Raw genomic sequence first — 23582 nt, forward strand, 5'->3', positions numbered from 1 at the left:
TGTGTGGGAATTTTGATGAGAATTGCATTAAATCTGTAGACTGCTCTGGGCAGGATAGCAGTTTTCACTGTGTTAATCCTACAGATTGATGAAAATGGGAGAGCTTTCCATCTTCTGAGATCTTCTTCTATTTCTTTCTTCATGGACTGTCTTAGTCAGGGTTTCTATTCCTGCACAAACATCATGACCAAGAAGCAAGTTGGGGAGGAAAGGGTTTATTCGGCTTACACTTCTGCATTGTTGTTCATCACAAAGGAAGTCAGGACAGGAACTCGAGCAAGGTTGGAAGCAGGAGCTGATGCAGAGGCATGGAGATATGTTCCTTACTGGCTTGCTTCCCCTGGCTTGCTCAGCCTGCTCTCTTATAGAACCCAAGAGCACCAGCCCAAAAGTGGTACCACCCACAAGGGGTCCTCCCCACTTGATCACTAATTGAGAAAATGCTCCACAGCCAGATCCCATAGAGGCACTTCCCCAACTGAAGCTCCTTTCTCTGTGATAACTCCAGCCTGTGTCAAGTTGACACAGTACATGGACTCAATGTCATACAGATCTTTAATTGCTTGACTAGAGTTATACCAAGACATTTTATATTATTTGCGGCTATTATAAAGCCCAAATTCATCCATTTCTGCCCATTCATCCTATGTATGAAGGAGAGCTAATGATTTGTTTGAGTTAATTTTATATCCAGCCACTTTGCTGAATATTTTATCAGCTGTAGGACTTCTCTGGTAGAATTTTGAGATCAATTATGTATCCTACTATATCATCTACAAATATTGATACCTTGACTTTTTCCTTTCCAATTTGTATCCCCCATGATTTCCTTTTGTTGTCTAATCGCTCTACCTGGAATTTCAAGTACTATATTGAATAGATAAGGAGAGAGTAGGCAGCCTGTCTAGTCCCTGATTTTAGTGGAATTGCTTCAAGTTTCTCTCTATTTAATTTGATGTTGGCTGTTGACTTGCTGTATATTGTCTTTATTGTGTTTAGGTGCCTGCCTTGAGTCTTTGATCTCTCCAAGTTTTATCATGAAGGGGTGTTAGATGAGATGATCATCTGATCTTTGTCTTTCGAGTTCTTTATTTGTTTATTTAGTAGATTATGTTGATGGATTTTTCTTATATTGAACCATCCCTGCATCCCTGGAATGAAGCTTACTTGTTCATGATGAATAATATTTTTAGTGTGCTCTTAGATTCAGTTTGCAAGAATTTTATTGAGAATTTTTGTGTCAGTGTTCATAAGTGAAATTGACCTGAAGTTCTTTCTTCATTGGGTCTTTGTGAGGTTTAGGCATCACGGAAACTGTGGCCTTATAGAATGAATTAGATAGTGTTCCCTCTGTTTATATTTTGTAGAGTAGTTTGAGGAGTTTTGAGGAGTAGGTAGTAGCTCTTCTTTGAATGTCTGGTGGAATTGTGCACTAAATTTAAATTCATTTGTTCCTGAGCTTTTTTTTTTTTTTTTTTTTTTTTTTTTTTTTTTTTTTTTTTTTTTTTTTTTTTTTTTTGTTGGGAAACTTTTGATGACCACCTCTATTTCCTTGGGGGTTATGAGAATGTTTAGATAATTTTTACCTGATCTTAACTTGACTTTGGTACATAGTATCTGTCTGGAAATTCATCTATTTCATTTAGATTTTCCAATTTTGTGCAGTACAGGATTTTGAAGTAAGACCTAATGGTTCTTTGGATTTTTCTCAGTTTCTGTTGTTATGTTTCTTGTTGTTATGCCTCATAGTTCTTTTGTTTTTTAAAGCTTTATTTATTTATTTATTTTATGTATATGAGTATTCTATAACTGTCTTAAGATAAACCAGAAGAGAGCATTGGATCCCATTACAGATCCATTACAGATGGTTGTGAGCCTCTATGTGGTTGCTGGGTATTGAACTCAGGACCTCTGGAAGAACAGCCAGTGCTCTGTTGAGACATCTCACCAGCCCCTCCCTTTCCATTTGTGATTTTGTTAATTTGCATACTGTCTCTGTGACTTTTAGTTAGTTTGGCTAAGGGTTTGTCTATCTTATTGATTTTCTCAAAGAACCAGCTCTTGGTTTTGTGGATTCTTTGTATTGACATCAGCCCTGAGTTTGATTATTTCCTATTCTCTATTTCTCTTGGGCGTTTTTGGTTCTTTTTGTTCTGGAGCTTTCAGGTGTACTTTTAAATTGCTAGTATAGGATCTCTCAATCTTCTTGTATCTGTTAAGGTTTGGTTTGTGCCTGATTATATGGTCAGTTTTGGAGAAGGTTCCATGAGGCACTGAGAAGGTGGTATATTTTGTTCAAGGGTTGGGAAATGTTCTGTAGAGATCTGTTAAGTCCATTTGGTTCATAGCTTCTGTTAGTTTTACTGTGTCCCTGTTTCAATGACCTGTCTATTGGTGAGAGTGAGGTATTGATGTCTCCCACTATTAGTGTGTGTGGTTCAATGTGTGCTTTGAGCTTTAGTAGAGTTTCTTTGACAAATGTGCATGCCCTTGCATTTGGCCCATAGATGTTCAGAACTGAGAGTTCACCTTGGTGGATTTTCCCTTTGATGAGTATGAAGTGTCCTTACCCCATCATTTTTGATTACTTTTGGTAGAAAGTTTATTTTATTGGATATTAGAATGCGACTCAAGCTTGTTTCTTGGGTCTGTTGCTTAGAAGACTTTTTTCCAGCCCCTTACTCTTAGGTAGTGTCTGTCTTTGTTGGCAAAGTGTGCTTCTTTTTTTTTTCTTTTTTTATTAGATATATTCTTTATTTACATTTCAAATGATTCTTGTATGCAGCAAAATGATGAATCCTGTTTATGTATCCAGTCTGTTAGCCTGTGTCATTTTAGTAGTAAATTGAGTCCACTGGTTTTGAGAGATATTAAAGCCCAATGATTGTTAGTTCCTGATATTTTGATGCTAAAGTTGTTACTGTGTTTGTGTGATTCTCTTCTTTTGGTTTTGCTGTGAAATGATTAATTTCTTGTGTTTTCTTGAGTGAATCTTGTGTTGGAGTTTTCTTTCTAGTATCCTCTATAAGGCTGCATTAGTAGAAAGATACTGTTTGAATTTGATTGTCATGGAATATCTTGGTTTCTACCTCTATGGTGATGGAAAGTTTTTCTGGGTATAGTAGTCTGGGCTGACATCTGTGGTCTCTTAGGATCTGTAAGACATCTGTCCAAGATCTTCTGACTTTTAGGGTCTCTGTTGCGAAGTCAGGTATAATTCTTATAGGTCTGCCTTTATATGTTACTTGGCCATTTCCTTGCAGCTTTGTTCTGTACATTTAGTGTTTTGATGTTTCCGACCGCTTGGGGGTCCGCTGCGAGGGAACCAGGGTTTCTTGGTCCAGGAAGACACAGGTCCGGCAAAAACATGACAAACTGACATGACCACAGAGGTGGTTTAAAATCTGAGTGTATTTCTCGGGTATCTCTCAAAGTCTAGTCCAGTCAACATCTCGAATTAAGCATCATATACATTTGTAAAAGGCTAGCTAGGCTTTCTCCGGCAATACAGGGTGTTTACCCCAAGTCCAGGGTCCATGTGGCTAAACTGCTTCTTCATCTTGGTCTCGATGTCGTGCCGGCTCTGGAGCTGAAGAAGGATGGTTCTTGTGCCTAGCCTCCTGGCGTTCTCATTTCTAACCTCCTGGCGAAAATGGCGGCATTGTAGAGCCTGGGAAGCTGTCTGCTGGGAAGCTGTCTGGCTCGCGCTGTCTTTTAAGAGTACTTCTGCCTAGTCTGCCGGTTGCATTCTTCTCTGTGCCATGCTTGTGGCCATCGTAGGCCCCGAGCCCAGGGCCATCGTGGGCCCTGGGCGATCAGCTCTAATGATTAGCTCTGGTAGCAGTCTCTAGCCTCCAGCCTGGTAAAGCTAACTGACTACAGCTTGATGAATTAACTAACTGATTCCTCCTCCAAGTGACTCTCTCTCTCAGGTAGAGAGAATCTATTACCTCTCTGTAAATCAAAAGTATCTATTGTCTTTCTGTCTGTCTCTCTGACATTCTCTCTCTCTCTCTCTCTCTCTCTCTCTCTCTCTCTCTCTCTCTCTCTCTCTCTCTCTGACTCTCTCTGTGACTCAATTTAGTCTCTCTGAGTTAGTAAGTATAAACTGTATCATGAATCACACCTGAATAAGCCAAGAAAGGTTGTTTTCCTTAAGGGCTACCTGCGTGAGGCCTGTAACACAAAAGACCAAGTCCTCATAAAGCTTCCCTTGCTATTCTGGTGGGCCTGAGACTGCCTGTCTGTAAGCAAAATCAAGAGTCAACAGGTGGAACTAGATTAACTTGTGGGGGGAAGTAGCTAGGGACCAACTCAAATGTAAATTCTACCTTGCCCAAATACTCATCTTTCTGGCAGGGACCTAGTAAGATTTTTCACATGTAAATATCCTTAGTCTGGGCTATTGTTTGGAAACTATCTGCCCAGAAAGGTAGTAGACTAGAACCTGTGACTGGAATTTCTGGAATGTCTTTTTTACCATAATAACATAAGTGGTTGAAGCAAAGCAGAATTTTTTGTTATAAGATGGATTCTAACATATCTATATTTGCTTGGTTAAGCCATGTCTCAGCTATAAGGAAATAGGAGAGTTTAAGAAATTGCCAAGTGAGATTTATCTGCTTCTAAATATACGGGGAGGTCCATTATTCCCAGGAGACATTTTTTTTTCCGCCTCTGTCTGTAAAATATCATGTCTACAGACTTTCACTAGGCCACCGTGGCATTTTGATTATTATTTGACAGAAGGATTTTCTCCTCTTATCCAGTCTATTTGGTTCTGTAGACTTCTTAAACATTCATGGCCATCTCTTTCATGTTAGGGAAGTTTTCTTCTATGATTTTCTTGAAGATATTTTCTGGCTCTTTGAACGGGGAATCTTCACCCTCTTCTATTCCTTTTATTCTTAGGTTTGGTCTTTTCATTGTATCCCATATTTCCTAGATGTTTGTTTAGGGACTCTTTAGATATTTTCTTTGATCATTTCTATGGAATCTTCTATGCCTGAGATTCTCTTTCCGCATCTGTAGTTCCTGTTCCCTTTCCTAGTTTTTCCATCTCCAGGGTTACCTCCATTTATCTTTTGTTTATTGCTTCTATTTCCATTGTTAGATTTTGGGAACATTTTACTCATTTCCTTTGTCTGTTTGGTTGTATTTTCCTGTATTTCTCTGTCATGGCTCCTACCTGTTGGCCTGTGTTTTCCTATAGTTCTTTAAGGGAATTATAATTTGCATCCTCTTTAAATGCCTCTGTCATCTTCATTAGATGGAATTCAAGGCTACTGTCTTGCTCTTCAGGTGTGCTAGCATATCAGGGCTTGCTGTAGTTGGTGAGCTGTGTTCTCATGGTGCTATATTGTATTGGCTTCTGTTGATTATGTTCTTGCCCTTGCCTTTTGACATCTAATTGTCTCTGGCATTGAGCAGGCCTCCAGGGAGGCAGGTGGAGCTGTGTGTCTCAGGTGTTAACAGGCTTTCTGTGTTTCCTGTTAGAGCTGGCCTCTTGGAATGCAGGCAGAGCTGTGGGGCAGTGTGCTATGCATGCTGCTCTGAACCTTTGCTGGTGTAGGCACAGAGCAGACATCCCCCTGAAAGGATAAAAAATAATACAGCCTAACTCTAATGACCCCAAGAAATCAGAAGTTTAAAATGCTATCTCGCTTTGTTAGAAACTAGGTAAAAGGTCACATTCCAGAGCCCGCCCTTTGTTTAGACCTAGCAGAAAGGCAGTGAATAGGTGATCCTGGCCCCATAGAATAACTGGAATTGGGCTAAGCTTATCTTGCTTCTGTAAACTTATGCCACTACCCCTAAGCAGGAGTTCACGCAACTGTAGACATTATAGAAAACTAATTGGTCCACTGAGCGGGCTCCGATAATTTAAACTGATTGGCCTAAAAACTATGGAGTGGTACAAATCAATTGGCTCACATTTTGCGGGCTCTCCATGCTAAGAAATGATTGGTTTGTAATTCGTGGGCTTTGTCGTAAGCTTATAAAAGCTGTCGCAATTCGGCACTCGTGGTCCACAGTCCTCTAACCCTGCGAGGTGTATGGCTGTGGAACCCAGAATTCTGGAATAAGGAAACCCTCATGTTATTGCGTCGAGACCGTTTCTCGCGAGTGATTTGGGTGTCGCTTTCTGGGGTGTGGGGTGCTGGAGCACCCTCGGTTTTTGGGGTCTTACACCCCCGCATACATGAGGTAGAGCCCATGGTTGCTAGGCTTGCTTAGGTTCCCTCGGTGGAAGTGTCTTGCCTGCCCAAGTCAGGTTACACATCAGACTCGAGATGTATCATTTTTAAAAGTTCCATGGATTGAATCCAAATATCTCTGCATTACTTTTTAATAGATTTCAAAATGTTATGTTCAAAGGTGTTGTTCCTATAAGAAATCCAACATGTAATAAATATAGTGTGTTTCTCTCCTAGTGGTGAGAGAAACCATGACCTCAAGTGTGTCAAATAAAAGCAAAAGAGTCAAAGATCAGGCTGGGTTTTATCTCAGAACATCTCTGGGTATTATACCAGGTTATCCTAAAGCATCCAATTGGATTAAATCTCTCCCAACTTAAAGGAATATTAACTGAAAAGTCTTATGTCTACATTTATCATGAAGAAGAAACATACAATTTTGAGGATTTAACACTTGAATATTTTGGGGCTCAGGAGCGGTGGTGGTGAGAGTGTGGTGTGGAAGCAGAATCAGTTTTCCTGACTTCCTCCTTTAAGGAGAATGTTCCAGCCTTCCTGCTAACATTGGCTTCTGGTGGCTGCTAGAGATTGGACACCCCAAAGATTCCAGAGTGGATGGAGGGAGGGTCTTGACCTGTAGTAAAATCAATGTCACTTTTTATTACATTATTTTTTTCTCATTTATAAAGCTATGTTACTATAAATGTTGCTGCTACAGTAATAACTAGTTTCAAATATACTCAATTTTCATTACCTCAGGTTTTTTGATAATTATTTTGAATTAGTCACTTGGCCTACAGGACCAGTTTTTCTGTAGGGTGTACTGGCAGTATCATTTTGTGTGCTATGTACTGATGGTGGATGGAATTATAATTGTTAACTATGACATCAGAATTGAAAATGGGGATTGGAAAGAGCTCAGTCCATCGTGTTGGAAAAGCATGCATAGGTCTTAGTTGTGTCTCGTCTTGTAATCCCAGCTCTGTGGGGAGGTAGGGCAGGTAGATCCTTAGGCTCCCTGGCTAACCAGCCTCATCTAACGGGTGAGCTCTATGCCAGGAAGAGAGTTTGTGTCTCAAAGGGAGATGGACTGACCTGAGACACACATGAGGTTGTACACTGGCTGTGATACACATGTATGTTTGTGCACCCACATACAAATGTGCACCTACATGCACACATTTCCTCCTCTGCATTCCAGTTTTTCATTTGCTGTAGAGTTAGTTACTATAGGTAGTAAACCTTGGTAGAGATTAAATGATGTTAAACTGAAATTACTATCACTGTTTTTTGTATTCACTAGAGATCTTTACATGGTAAACAATAAATATCATGGGGTCTACCCTCCCCAAGGAAAAATATATATGGAAGGCAGTTTACAACAATGGGACCATGAAAGACATAGGACAGTTTTCTCTCCTGCTGAAAACATGTCATTACTGTCCCCAGATCATCATCATCATCATCATCATCATCATCATCGTCATTCTTCTCTTCTTCTTTCTCCTGCTGCTGCTGTTCATCCTCTTCCTTCTCCTTCTCCTTCTCCTCCTCCTCTTTTTCCTCTTCCCCTTCCTCTTCCTCCTCTTCCTCCTCCTCTTCTTCCTCCTCCTCTTCCTCCTTCTCTTCTTCCTCTTCCTCCTCCTTTTCCTCCTCTTCTCCCTCTCCTCTTCTTCCTCCTCCTCTTCCTCCTCCTCTTCTTCCTCCTCCTCTTCCTCCTTCTCTTCCTCCTCTTCCTCCTCCTTTTCCTCCTCTTCTTCCTCCTCCTCTTCTTCTTCTTCCTCCTCTTCCTCTTCCTCTTCCTCCTCCTCTTCCTCCTTCTCTTCTTCTTCCTCCTCTTTCTCCTCCTCCTCTTCCCCCTCCTCTTCCTTCTCTTCCTCTTCCCCTCCTCTTCCTTCTCTTCCTCTTCCTCCTCCTCTTCCTTCTCTTCCTCTTCCTCCTCCTCTTCCTCCTTCCTCCTCCTCCTCATCCTCCTCCTCTTCCTCCTCTTCCTCTTCCTCCTCCTTTTCCTCCTCCTCCTCTTTCTCCTCCTCTTCCCCCTCCTCCTCCTCTTCCTCCTCCTCCTCTTCCTCCTCCTCCTCTTCCTCTTCCTCCTCCTCCTGCTGCTGCTGCTGCTGCTGCTCTTGCTCATCTTCCCTGCTTCCTTTTTGCTGTTTTGTACGTGTTTGTTTCTGCATTTACATGAAATGGATTCCATATTCTCAGATAATTACAGAGAGGCAGAGAAGGTGCATTTAAAACACAGTTTTTTAATATCTTTAAGGTACTTATTTTGTGGGGGGTTTTAATGGGGAATGCTCTTTTCCTTTTAGTTTGATTGTAGAAAACAATATTTTGACTTGACTATTTGAAATTTCCAGATGCTGTAATATCCTCAGTGACTCTGTGGATCATTGCTGACTTTGATGTGCCATCTGGGAGAAAACTACTGCTTAATGCGTTAGAGCACATGGTGAGTGCGGGCTCCTCCTGCGTGGAGGGTCGTCAGTGCATAGACCGAGGAGACAAGTCAGGGCTTCACACACTAAGCTCCATTCAGACCAGGTAACTGACTACCCGGGACACACCGCTGCTCTCAGTGAGCCGTGTCTGCGCTTCAGTGACCTGAAGCAGCTTTGTCCCGCCATTGTCAGCACTGGTTCTCCAGGTTAGTCCAGAGGATCTCGGCTATAACTACAGTAACCTTAATTCTTCTTGTTAGAGGTAATTGTAAATCAATTCTTAGCATTGGTTTCTATATTTCAGGATATTTTTAAATGAATGTTTATATTTCTAAGTGAGCATATATGTGTATACTTTTCCCACCTGACCGTGAAGTTCATAAGTGAAGAGCTTCTTAGATAAGGATCACCCTCTCATGAGGATGTGATCCAGATCTGCCTCAGCTGCACCTGTGACAGGAAATAAGTGCCAGTCTGCTGGTGTGTGTGTGTGTGTGTGTGTGTGAGTGTGTGTGTATGTGTGTGTACTTAAAATATACAAGTATCTTTCTTTACCGCAGTTAATTTAAAATATTGCAGATAACCTAGTCATGCCAGATGACTTGGTGGGTAAAGACACACGTTGGCAAATCTGAGGCCTGAGTCCCAGCTGCAGGACCTACATGGTAGAAGCAAAACCTACTCCTGCACGGTGTCTATGACCTCACATGTATGCTACAGGATGTGCTCACACACATAAAAATAAATGTGGAATAAAGCAAAACTACTTTTCTTAAGAGCACTAATTTTGAAAAATGAGAATATTTAGAATCATAAAATGACATATTGGACATAGAGAGTGAAAAAGATAATCTTTGTTTAATAACGTTATCATACCTCTATAGGTTTTTTCCTGACCTTTAAATTGCTTTTCTGATTATTTCAGTAGTTAGAAATGAAGTTACCCAAAATTCTATGACTAATAGTTGCTATATAAGAAGATTATAACAAATCCTTGTTCATGAGCATGAATGCAAAAATGCTCAAAATATAAACATTAAAAGCAAATATTTAAATTGTCATATTTTACATATTGTGAACATATAAGTTATTAGAATTTTTCAAGTTGTTATTAGGTATGTTTATAATCATGGAAATTAAAACAAATAAGAAATTACATGTTAATGAATATACCATTTTGGTGCTAGCATCAAAAATACCAAATACTAGAAACTAATATAGCAAAGTTTAAAGCGTTAGAGAGAACATATAGAAGTCCTATATGAATAGAAGTGTGTACTATTGTCATTAGCGAAGTGGGTCAATACTGTAAAGGTATTATCTCTCCCCTAATTGATGTAAAGCATTATTACACCTCCAGTGGGAACATCTGTATCTTTTCAAAATTGTCACACTAAGTTGCAAATGTAAGCAAAGATCCCAGGAACTGATAATTACTAAAATACTTGTAAAACAGAGAAGTGGAGAATAATTAATTTGTCATTTCCAAACCCTTCTGTAATGCCTATATAATTGAAACTTTTTTTTTAATTCAAGAATAGGAAAGAGCAAATCAGTAGGAAGTAAAGACCCTAGAATCAGAGCCATGCCTATCTTATTAGCACTGGGATAAAGTTAGCCTGTGAGACAGTAGGAGTAGTCCTTAAAATCTCTCCACATTTGGCACCAAATATAAAACCAATTCCAGATGATGGTGATGGATGTAAGTCTTATGCATCAAAGAGCAAAATAGTAAACGCCTATGACCAGTGTCTTCATGACATCAGAACAGCAATTTCCAGTGGAAGGGAGGGAGGGAGGGAGGAAGGAAGAAGGGAAGGAAAGGAAGGGAGTAAGGAGGAAAGGAAGGGAGGGAGGAAGGAAGGGAAGGGGGGAAGGAAAGGAAGGGAGGGAGGAAGGGAGGAAGGAAGGGAGGAAGGAAGGGAGGGAGGGAGGAAGGAAGGGAAGGGAGGGAGGAAGGAAGGGAGGGAGGAAGGGAGGAAGGAAGGGAGGGAGGGAGGAAGGAAGGGAGGAAGGGAGGGAGAGAAGGAAATCTAATTATTTTAATGGTGGGGCCGAGTTCAGGGAAAGGCCAGTGATGTAGAGAAGGCTGCTTAGCATGACGAGTGAGGAAGTAAAGAAAGCAAGGCCCTGGTGCACCATCTATGTCTATCTGTCCTCCCCTGTCTGTCTGTCCTCCCCAGATGATTTAAGCTTAGATGACAGTGCAAAAGGGTCAAGATCTCTGATATAATAAAACACTAAGATATTACTAATGGGAGTGGCAACTGATACATATATTTTATAAATCATTTCACTTTAAAAATTGAAGGTCCGGAAATAATTAAAAATAAGTAAATATCTGTGTATAATGGTGTGGTACTCCAAAGTGTAAGAGGCTCAACTGTCCAGCAGCAAGCTAGATGAAGACAGTATTCCCCTCATGGAATTCTGTATACTACCAAAAATTACCACACGCCAACCATGTTTGTGAGGCTCATGCTGCAGAGACTGGTGAGAGAGCAAGAGCATCACATGCTACATTAACCCACTTACACCAAGTAGTTAAAGGGGCAATGCTAGAAGTGAGTGAGTAAGAAATGAAGAGACTTCCTATTGTAAGTGGCAGGAAGGGTAATGTTAGGGAGGGTGAGCATACTGACTGAGGATGAGGCTGACTGGTCAGGGGATGTTAGGGAGGAGAGTGCATACTGACTGAGGATGAGGCTGACTGGTCAGGGGATGTTAGGGAGGAGAGTGCATACTGACTGAGGATGAGGCTGACTGGTCAGGGGATGTTAGGGAGGAGAGTGCATACTGACTGAGGATGAGGCTGACTGGTCAGGGGATGTTAGGGAGGAGAGTGCATACTGACTGAGGATGAGGCTGACTGGTCAGGGGATGTTAGGGAGGAGAGTGCATACTGACTGAGGATGAGGCTGACTGGTCAGGGGATGTTAGGGAGGAGAGTGCATACTGACTGAGGATGAGGCTGACTGGTCAGGGGATGTTAGGGAGGAGAGTGCATACTGACTGAGGATGAGGCTGACTGGTCAGGGATGTTAGGGAGGAGAGTGCATACTGACTGAGGATGAGGCTGACTCCTCAGGGGATGTTAGGGAGGAGAGTGCATACTGACTGAGGATGAGGCTGACTCCTCAGGGGATGTTAGGGAGGAGAGTGCATGCTGACTGAGGATGAGGCTGACTGGTCAGGGGATGTTAGGGAGGAGAGTGCATACTGACTGAGGATGAGGCTGACTGGTCAGGGGATGTTAGGGAGGAGAGTGCATACTGACTGAGGATGAGGCTGACTGGTCAGGGGATGTTAGGGAGGAGAGTGCATACTGACTGAGGATGAGGCTGACTGGTCAGGGGATGTTAGGGAGGAGAGTGCATACTGACTGAGGATGAGGCTGACTGCTCAGGGGATGTTAGGGAGGAGAGTGCATACTGACTGAGGATGAGGCTGACTGGTCAGGGATGTTAGGGAGGAGAGTGCATACTGACTGAGGATGAGGCTGACTGGTCAGGGGATGGTAGGGAGGAGAGTGCATACTGACTGAGGATGAGGCTGACTGCTCAGGGGATGTTAGGGAGGAGAGTGCATACTGACTGAAGATGAGGCTGACTCCTCAGGGGATGTTAGGGAGGAGAGTGCATACTGACTGAGGATGAGGCTGACTGGTCAGGGGATGTTAGGGAGGAGAGTGCATACTGACTGAGGATGAGGCTGACTGGTCAGGGGATGTTAGGGAGGAGAGTGCATACTGACTGAGGATGAGGCTGACTGGTCAGGGATGTTAGGGAGGAGAGTGCATACTGACTGAGGATGAGGCTGACTGGGTCGGGGGATGTTAGGGAGGAGAGTGCATGCTGACTGAGGATGAGGCTGACTGGTCAGGGGATGTTAGGGAGGAGAGTGCATGCTGACTGAGGATGAGGCTGACTGGTCAGGGGATGTTAGGGAGGAGAGTGCATGCTGACTGAGGATGAGGCTGACTGGTCAGGGGATGTTAGGGAGGAGAGTGCATACTGACTGAAGATGAGGCTGACTGGTCAGGGGATGTTAGGGAGGAGAGTGCATACTGACTGAGGATGAGGTTGACTAGTCAGGGGATGTTAGGGAGGAGAGTGCATACTGACTGAGGTTGAGGCTGACTGCTCAGGGGATGTTAGAGAGGAGAGTGCATACTGACTGAGGCTGACTGGTCAGGGGATGTTAGGGAGGAGAGTGCATACTGGCTGAGGATGAGGCTGACTGGTCAGGGGATGGTAGGGAGGAGAGTGCATACTGACTGAAGATGAGGCTGACTGGTCAGGGATGTTAGGGAGGAGAGTGCATACTGACTGAAGATGAGGCTGACTAGTCAGGGGATGTTAGGGAGGAGAGTACATACTGACTGAGGATGAGGCTGACTGGATCAGGGGATGTTAGGGAGGAGAGTGCATACTGACTGAAGATGAGGCTGACTGGTCAGGGATGTTAGGGAGGAGAGTGCATACTGACTGAAGATGAGGCTGACTGGTCAGGGGATGTTAGGGAGGAGAGTACATACTGACTGAGGATGAGGCTGACTGGTCAGGGATGTTAGGGAGGAGAGTGCATACTGACTGAGGATGAGGCTGACTGGTCAGGGGATGTTAGGGAGGAGAGTGCATACTGACTGAGGATGAGGCTGACTGGTCAGGGGATGTTAGGGAGGAGAGTGCATACTGACTGAGGATGAGGCTGACTGGTCAGGGATGTTAGGGAGGAGAGTGCATACTGACTGAAGATGAGGCTGACTGGTCAGGGGATGTTAGGGAGGAGAGTGCATACTGACTGAGGATGAGGCTGACTGGTCAGGGGATGTTAGGGAGGAGAGTGCATACTGACTGAGGATGAGGCTGACTGGTCAGGGGATGTTAGGGAGGAGAGTGCATACTGACTGAGGATGAGGCTGACTGGTCAGGGGATGTTAGGGAGGAGAGTGCATACTGACTGAGGATGAGGCTGACTGGTCAGGGGATGTTAGGGAGGAGAGTGCATACTGACTGAGGATGAGGCTGACTGGTCAGGGGATGTTAGGGAGGAGAGTGCATACTGACTGAGGATGAGGCTGACTGGTCAGGGGATGTTAGGGAGAAGAGTGCATACTGACTGAGGCTGACTGGTCAGGGGATGTTAGGGAGGAGAGTGCATACTGACTGAGGATGAGGCTGACTGGTCAGGGGATGTTAGGGAGGAGAGTGCATACTGACTGAGGATGAGGCTGACTGGTCAGGGGATGTTAGGGAGAAGAGTGCATACTGACTGAGGCTGACTGGTCAGGGGATGTTAGGGAGGAGAGTGCATACTGACTGAGGATGAGGCTGACTGGTCAGAGGATGGTAGGGAGGATGAGCATACTGACTGAAGATGAGGCTGACTGGTCAGGGATGTTAGGGAGGAGAGTGTATACTGACTGAGGATGAGGCTGACTGGTCAGAGGATGTTAGGGAGGAGAGTGCATACTGACTGAGGATGAGGCTGACTGGCCAGGGATGTTAGGGAGGAGAGTGCATACTGACTAAGGATGAGGCTGACTGGTCAGAGGATGGTAGGGAGGAGAGTGCATACTGACTGAAGATGAGGCTGACTGGTCAGGGATGTTAGGGAGGAGAGTGCATACTGACTGAGGATGAGGCTGACTGGTCAGGGGATGTTAGGGAGGAGAGTACATACTGACTGAGGATGAGGCTGACTGGTCAGGGATGTTAGGGAGGAGAGTGCATACTGACTGAGGATGAGGCTGACTGGTCAGGGGATGTTAGGGAGGAGAGTGCATACTGACTGAGGATGAGGCTGACTGGTCAGGGGATGTTAGGGAGGAGAGTGCATACTGACTGAGGATGAGGCTGACTGGTCAGGGATGTTAGGGAGGAGAGTGCATACTGACTGAGGATGAGGCTGACTGGGTCGGGGGATGTTAGGGAGGAGAGTGCATGCTGACTGAGGATGAGGCTGACTGGTCAGGGGATGTTAGGGAGGAGAGTGCATGCTGACTGAGGATGAGGCTGACTGGTCAGGGGATGTTAGGGAGGAGAGTGCATGCTGACTGAGGATGAGGCTGACTGGTCAGGGGATGTTAGGGAGGAGAGTGCATACTGACTGAAGATGAGGCTGACTGGTCAGGGGATGTTAGGGAGGAGAGTGCATACTGACTGAGGATGAGGTTGACTAGTCAGGGGATGTTAGGGAGGAGAGTGCATACTGACTGAGGTTGAGGCTGACTGCTCAGGGGATGTTAGAGAGGAGAGTGCATACTGACTGAGGCTGACTGGTCAGGGGATGTTAGGGAGGAGAGTGCATACTGGCTGAGGATGAGGCTGACTGGTCAGGGGATGGTAGGGAGGAGAGTGCATACTGACTGAAGATGAGGCTGACTGGTCAGGGATGTTAGGGAGGAGAGTGCATACTGACTGAAGATGAGGCTGACTAGTCAGGGGATGTTAGGGAGGAGAGTACATACTGACTGAGGATGAGGCTGACTGGATCAGGGGATGTTAGGGAGGAGAGTGCATACTGACTGAAGATGAGGCTGACTGGTCAGGGATGTTAGGGAGGAGAGTGCATACTGACTGAAGATGAGGCTGACTGGTCAGGGGATGTTAGGGAGGAGAGTACATACTGACTGAGGATGAGGCTGACTGGTCAGGGATGTTAGGGAGGAGAGTGCATACTGACTGAGGATGAGGCTGACTGGTCAGGGGATGTTAGGGAGGAGAGTGCATACTGACTGAGGATGAGGCTGACTGGTCAGGGGATGTTAGGGAGGAGAGTGCATACTGACTGAGGATGAGGCTGACTGGTCAGGGATGTTAGGGAGGAGAGTGCATACTGACTGAAGATGAGGCTGACTGGTCAGGGGATGTTAGGGAGGAGAGTGCATACTGACTGAGGATGAGGCTGACTGGTCAGGGGATGTTAGGGAGGAGAGTGCATACTGACTGAGGATGAGGCTGACTGGTCAGGGGATGTTAGGGAGGAGAGTGCATACTGACTGAGGATGAGGCTGACTGGTCAGGGGATGTTAGGGAGGAGAGTGCATACTGACTGAGGATGAGGCTGACTGGTCAGGGGATGTTAGGGAGGAGAGTGCATACTGACTGAGGATGAGGCTGACTGGTCAGGGGATGTTAGGGAGGAGAGTGCATACTGACTGAGGATGAGGCTGACTGGTCAGGGGATGTTAGGGAGAAGAGTGCATACTGACTGAGGCTGACTGGTCAGGGGATGTTAGGGAGGAGAGTGCATACTGACTGAGGATGAGGCTGACTGGTCAGGGGATGTTAGGGAGGAGAGTGCATACTGACTGAGGATGAGGCTGACTGGTCAGGGGATGTTAGGGAGAAGAGTGCATACTGACTGAGGCTGACTGGTCAGGGGATGTTAGGGAGGAGAGTGCATACTGACTGAGGATGAGGCTGACTGGTCAGAGGATGGTAGGGAGGATGAGCATACTGACTGAAGATGAGGCTGACTGGTCAGGGATGTTAGGGAGGAGAGTGTATACTGACTGAGGATGAGGCTGACTGGTCAGAGGATGTTAGGGAGGAGAGTGCATACTGACTGAGGATGAGGCTGACTGGCCAGGGATGTTAGGGAGGAGAGTGCATACTGACTAAGGATGAGGCTGACTGGTCAGAGGATGGTAGGGAGGAGAGTGCATACTGACTGAAGATGAGGCTGACTGGTCAGGGATGTTAGGGAGGAGAGTGCATACTGACTGAGGATGAGGCTGACTGGTCAGGGGATGTTAGGGAGGAGAGTGCATACTGACTGAGGATGAGGCTGACTGGTCAGGGGATGTTAGGGAGGAGAGTGCATACTGACTGAGGATGAGGCTGACTGGTCAGGGGATGGTAGGGAGGAGAGTGCATACTGACTGAGGATGAGGCTGACTGGTCAGGGGATGTTAGGGAGGAGAGTGCATACTGACTGAGGATGAGGCTGACTGGTCAGGGGATGTTAGGGAGGAGAGTGCATACTGACTGAGGATGAGGCTGACCGGGTCACTGCCAGTGCTCTAGTTCTTGACCTACATAGTTATTTATGTAGTTTGATTCACTTGAATTCTGTACTTTTGTTTTATATATTTTATGTATATTTATATACTTATAACATGATGAAATATTTTATTGCCAAAAAAATTTTATATAAAATAGGAAGCTGATGGACTTGCTAATGATTGTTTCTCCTGCTGTTGTGCTGAAAATGAGTTATTCAGTGCAGTCATCATAGAAAGCCTAACAGTAAAAAGAGGTATACGGTAAGGTTAACAGGCTTGATGATAAAGAAGGATGTTCACCTGTGAAAGGTGCCTCCAGTACTAATCATCTGACTTGTCGATGTGTTTTGCAGGAAACAAGTTTTCATAGTCGATTAGGGATTGTTTATAACCCTACATCAAAGATAAATGAAGAGAACACAGCCGTTTCTAGAGGAATTTTAGTAGCTTTTCTTACACATAAAAACAACCTGTTGAGAAGCTTTCTCAGGACACTGGCAAAAGAAGAAACTGCTGAAGCAATTTATTCTGGAGAAAAAATTAAAACATTCCTTGCTGTGGTCAGTAAAAGAACTGTGTGTATTATCTGTATGTGTCTGTGTGCATCTATGGTACACTTCAAAAAATATAATTTATGTACTTAGAGTACCATGATTTGTAAAAATATTAATAAGTATAGGAAGTTGGGAATAATGTATGGCTGTCCCATGGGGCGCTGGTGTCTGTGAGCGGAGTTCCTAGGGCTCCTGGCCACAGGACTTAAGCCCCTGCCTACGTGTGCCAAGTGTATACTCAACATTCGAATTTGTTTCTCAGTCATGCTGACCATATTTCAAATGCCAGCTATCCATGTGTGGCCATAGTTACCATACTGAATGTACAGTAGAAAATTTCTAACATCGTAAGTGTGCCTGGCAACTTGCTAAAACTTCCGACCCCGAGGCCTAGTGGTATTCAAATAGAAGACACCAAGGTGAATTGTATGTATATTAAAGTCTGGAAAGTACTAAGAGCAAGAAGTGTACCTCTGTGAAGCTGTATAAGATCTTTTGCTGATTTCCTAGAATATCCTTTTAGTCCTTTTTATCTTAAATGCTACTTTTCAAGAGCATCTAATATGAGATCCTGAGTTCAGAATTTAATGAACATTTCATTGTGTGTTAAATTTTATTTAAACTGATGTTTACAAACATTTTAATAATCTATAAATCCCCCTTAAATGGTCAAATAATGAATAATATATAACCATATGTAAGTGGAACAAGATTTTAAGACTTTGTGAATGATTTGGCAAAAGAATATTATTTCTTTAAAATGTTCTTTCAGAAGAAAATATTTTAACATAATTTGAATAATTTTAATAATAAAGAGGAACTTACATGAATAAATTGTATTCTGTAACTTCATCTTTTGCTTCATTTTTAACCTCAGGAGATGGATAAGAATGCTTTTGAGAAAAAATATAACACCATTGGAGTAAATATTTTCCAAACTCACCAGTTATTCTGTCAAGATGTTCTTAAATTGCGACCTGGTGAGCCTGGGATTGTCAGCAATGGGAAAGTAAGTGGAATGTCTCACACTTTATTGGACACTAGTGCAATGCACAGAGAGCCAGCATCGTAATGTGACATGTTACACAGTCCATGGGTGGCACTCATATGTTGCACATTAGGCAGAGCTCAGGATAAATAAGACAGTGCAAGAACCCACTGTGCACCCACCCCAGCTGTGGTAACACCTTCATGTCATCTGTAGAACCCACTGTGCGCCCCAGCTGTGGTAACACCTTCATGTTGTCTGTAGAACCCACTGTGCGCCCCAGCTGTGGTAACACCTTCATGTTGTCTATAGAACCCACTGTGGGCCCCAGCTATGGTAACACCTTCATGTCATCTGTAGAACCCACTGTGCGCCCCAGCTGTGGTAACACCTTCATGTTGTCTGTAGAACCCACTGTGGGCCCCAGCTGTGGTAACACCTTCATGTCGACTGTAGAACCCACTGTGCACCTCAGCTGTGGTAACACCTTCATGTCATCTGTAGAACCCACTGTGGGCCCCAGCTGTGGTAACACCTTCATGTTGTCTGTAGAACCTACTTTGGGCCCCAGCTGTGGTAACACCTTCATGTCTCTGTAGAACCCACTGTGGGGCCCAGCTGTGGTAACACCTTCATGTCATCTGTAGAGCCCACTGTGCACCCCAGCTGTGGTAACACCTTCATGTCATCTGTGACAGAAAGCAGGGTGGTCTCCATGCATCCAACTTTACCTTGTTCAGGGACATGTTTTATGACAATACACCTTTATAGCTTGAGACAGTGTACAAAGCATATTTTTACATCTTTTTCTCCTGTGCCTTTTCCCTGCAAATTTTTTGTCACCTGACACTAGTTATGTAAATTCAAAGTATGTTTATGTAAATTGTCATGTCTTTTTACATGCTACAGTCCTTTATAAGCTATAAAAAGCACAAATTCTCATTGTGTTTGGAAAATGTACTATTATAGCTCATTAATTTATCTATTTCTCTTAAAGGCGTGATTATAGCTTCATCTGTAATCTTGTATGACATTATAGCTTTGGTATTTATTTATGTTGTGTACCAGCCATGTGAGGATCAGAGAGATAAATTGTGAGAGTTCGTTCTGTCCCTCCATCTTGATGCCCTCAGGATTGACTGAGCTCAGGCTGTCAGCCTTTCAGAATATGCCTTGGTCAGCCGAGTTGTTTAGACAGTATGTCTCATGCTGCTCTTCTTGTGAGTTGTTGCAGATCTTTCTGCTCAGTCTATAAACAAATACAGAATAAATAGATGATACATACTTATCAGTATTTTTGAGGATGAAAATCTGATTTTATTTTTTACCAGTTATTTCAGTATAAAAATTAGAATCTGATAAGTTTATTAAATAAATAAACTAATATGTTTGACAAATCTGCTTTAACATATCATAGAGCAAATCATCAAATTATCTTAAAAGTCCCTGACCCTGACCCTGACCCTGACCCTATCCTATCCTATCCTAAACTGGACTCTAAATTTTTCCACATTTTTCGTGAATTCTGTTCACCTCTGTTAAAGTCATACTCGTTGGAGCTGGAGGGATGGCTTAGCAGTTAGGAGAGATTTCTGCTCTTGCAAAGGTGTGTTGTGGCTCCTAGACACACACCGGGTAAGCCACTGTTTGTAGCTGCAGGCCAAGGGGTCCAGTGCCATCTCCTGGCCTCCACAGTTACTCCCAACACACATAATGTGCAGTCACACATAAAAATAAAAATAAGCAGCGGCAACAGCAGCAGCGGCTGGACGAGAGAAAGGTCCATCGGCAGCAGAACCAAGGTGACAGGGTCCAGGCAGGCCCTGCGCCCATGACCACTGGCCATCGCTGGCCAGCCGGGCTGCAAGCAGTGGCAGATTTACTGCGCCTTTCACCACACAGAAGCCACTTCAGAACTCTGCCAGTTACAAGAGGCTCTCCTCCTTCTTGGTTCTCGGACACCAGAGAGATCAGACAGCCTGAGGTACGCAAACAAGGCAGGCGTTGGCCTGCACCCAGGCCCTGGGCTGTTGGGGGGCGGGGTGGCCATCAGTGTGCCAACCTGGCCAGGAGGTTGTTTGCCCCGCCCGGCGTGCACACCACTATTTTGCCTACGGGAAGCCAGAGAGTTCTAGCAGGCAAAGCAGGCTAACAGGCATAGCCCGAGGCTAACATAGCGGGGGGAGGGGGGCCTAGGCCCCGACAGGCCCTGGACTACCCCCAGGACCAGGGCTGCTCGGTGGGCCATCTGTGTGCCAACCTGGCCAGGAGGTTATTAGCCCAGCAGACTCTCCCGGCACTTTCAGGGAGCTCAAGCATGCAGCCATCCTGGCCACCTGACAGAACCAATTAACACTCATAGCCCAAGGGGAACTTTGCTTGGACCTTAGCCTGCCAGGCTTTTGCCTAGACTCAGGGCCTGAGCAGCTAGGCTAGCCTTGTGGCACCAACCCGGTTGGGAGTTCAGCTGCCCAGCAGAATGATCAGCACGCGGAAAAGGTCCCGCAGCATACACCCTTCAGCACTCCCTGAAGGAGCAAACAGGCACCATCTGGTTCAGACACAATCTGGGGCAAAGCACACTAGGGCTGCAAGGGCACCCAAGAAGAGGACAGCACATCAGGAATCTGCAGCAGGGGAAACCCAGCCATCCAGTGTTGCAGAAATAGCCCTAGAGCCTCAAACACCAGCCAGAGACAAGACCAACTAACTCCAGAGAAGAAGATAGCAAAGGGCAAACACAGGAACGCTACTAACAGAAATCTAGGCAATATGGCAGCGTCTGAACCAAACTCTCCAACATCAGCAAGTCCTGGTTATGCCAACACACCAGAGAAACAAGATTTGGATTTAAAATCACTGGTCATGATGCTGCTAGAAGAACACAAACAGGACATAAATGAATCTCTTAAAGAAATACAGGGGAACATGAATAAGCTAGAAACCCATATAATGGAAACACAAAAATCACTTAAAGAAATGCAGGAGAATAAGGCTCAAGAAATAGAAGCCAATAAAGAAGAAACACACACACACACACACACAAACTTAAAGAAATGCAGGAGAAAGTGAGTCAAATGGCAGAAGTCGTGAAAGAGGAAACACAAAAATCTCTTAAAGAATTACAGGAAAACACAAACAAACAAATGACGGAACTGAGCAAAAGCATCCTGGATCTAAAAACAGAAGTAGAAACAACTAAGAAATCACAAGGGGAGACAATTTTGGAGATAGAAAACCTTGAGAAGAAATCAGGGGCCATAGATGCAAATATCAACTACAGAATACAAGAGATAGAAGAAAGAATCTCAGATGCTGAAGATACCATAGAAACCATTGACTCAACAGACAAAGAAAATGCAAAATGCAAAAAGCTTGTATCCCAGAACATCCAGGAAATCCAGGACACAATGAGAAGACCAAACCTAAGGATTATAGGTAGAGATGAGAGTGAAGATTTACAACTTAAAGGGCCAGCAAATATCTTCAACAAAATTATGGAAGAAAACTTTCCCAACTTAAAGAGAGAGATGTCCATGAATATACTAGAAGCCTACAGAACTCCAAACAGACTGGACCTGAGCAGAAATACCTCCTATCACATAATAATCAAAACCCAAAATGCACTAAACAAAGAAAGAATATTAAAAGCAGTAAGAGAAAAAGGCCAAGTAACATATAAAGGAAGACCTATCAGAATCACACCGGACTTCTCACCAGAGACCCAAAAAGCTAGAAGCTCCTGGGAAGATCTCATGCAGACTCTAAGAGAACATAAATGTAAGCCAAGACTACTATACCCAGCAAAACTCTCATTCACCATAGATGGAGAAACCAAGATATTCCTTGACAAAACCAAATTTACACAATCTCTTTCCGCAAACCCAGCTCTGCAAAGAATAATAGGAGGAAAACTCTAATACAAGGAGGGAAACTACACGCAAGATAGTTACCTTCCTCCATCAAACCCAAAAGAAGATAACCACTCAAATATAAAAACATCAAAAATGACAGGAAGTAATAATCACTATTCCTTAATATCTCTTAACATCAATGGACTCAATTCCCCAATAAAAAGACATAGACTAACAGACTGGATAAGGAAACAGAACCCTACATTTTGCTGCATACAGGAGACACACCTCAGTGTCAAAGACAAAAAACTACCTTAGAGTAAAAGGCTGGAAGACAATTTTACAAGCCAATGGTCTCGGGGAAACAAGCATGAGTAGCCATTCTAATATCAGATAAAATTGACTTTCAACCTAAAGTCATCAAAAGAGACACAAAAGGGCACTTCTTGCTGGTCAAAGGAAAAATCCACCAAGAAGAACTTTCAATTCTGAACATCTATCCGCCAAATGCAAGAGCACCCTCATTTGTAAAAGAAACTTTACTAAAGCTCAAAGCACATATTTTACCTAACACAATAGTTGTGGGGGACTTCAACACTCCACTCTCCTCAATGGACCAATCAGGAAAACAGAAACTAAACAAGGACACAGTAAAACTAATTGAAGCTTTGGACCAATTGGATTTGACTGATATTTATAGAACATTTCACCCTAAAGCAAAAGAATATACCTTTTTCTCAACACCTCATGGTACCTTCTCCAAAATCGACCATATAATTGGTCACAAGACAGACCTCAACAAATATAAGAGAATCGAACTAATTCCATGCCTCCTATCCGATCACTATGGTGTAAGAGTGGTTTTCAATAGCAACAAAAACAACAGAAGGCCCACATACACATGGAGACTGAACAATACTCTACTCAATGACACCTTGGCCAAAGAAGAAATAAAGAAATCAGAGACTTTTTAGAATTTAATGAAAATGAAGGCACAACATACCCAAATCTTTGGGACACAATGAAAGCAGTGCTAAGAGGAAAACTCATAGCCCTGAGTGCCTCCAAAAAGAAAATGGAGAGAGCATACACTAGCAGTTTAACGACACACCTGAAAGCCCTGGAACAAAAAGAAGCCAATTCACCCAGGAGGAGTAGAAGACAGGAAATCATCAAACTCAGGGCTGAAATCAATCAAGTGGAAACAAAGAGAACCATACAAAGAATCAACAAAGCCAGGAGCTGGTTCTTTGAGAATAACAACAAGATAGATCAACCCTTAGCCAGACTGACCAAAGGGCACAGAGAAAATATCCAGATTAACAAAATTAGAAATGAAAAGGGGGGATATAACAACAGAAACTGGGGAAATCCAAAAAATCATCAGATCCTACTACAAAAACCTATACTCAACACAACTGGAGAATCTGGAGGAAATGGACAATTTCCTTGACAGATACCAAATACCAAAATTAAATCAGGACCAAATAGATCATCTAAACAGTCCCATAACCCCTAAAGAAATAGAAGGGGTCAT

General features: G+C 43.9%; 1 protein-coding gene across 1 annotated transcript in view; it reads left to right on the top strand.

The window, feature by feature from the left end:
* Window positions 1–23582, top strand: part of Uggt2 (UDP-glucose glycoprotein glucosyltransferase 2) — a 177479-nt gene that overhangs the window by 70932 nt on the left and 82965 nt on the right. The window contains exons 20-22 of the mRNA XM_052190641.1: window positions 8558–8649; window positions 17003–17209; window positions 18081–18212. Coding sequence (XP_052046601.1) covers window positions 8558–8649; window positions 17003–17209; window positions 18081–18212 — 431 coding nt within the window. The remainder of the gene's footprint in view (window positions 1–8557; window positions 8650–17002; window positions 17210–18080; window positions 18213–23582) is intronic.

This window comes from Apodemus sylvaticus, chromosome 8, assembly GCF_947179515.1.
Source record: "Apodemus sylvaticus chromosome 8, mApoSyl1.1, whole genome shotgun sequence".
Lineage (NCBI taxonomy): Eukaryota > Metazoa > Chordata > Mammalia > Rodentia > Muridae > Apodemus > Apodemus sylvaticus.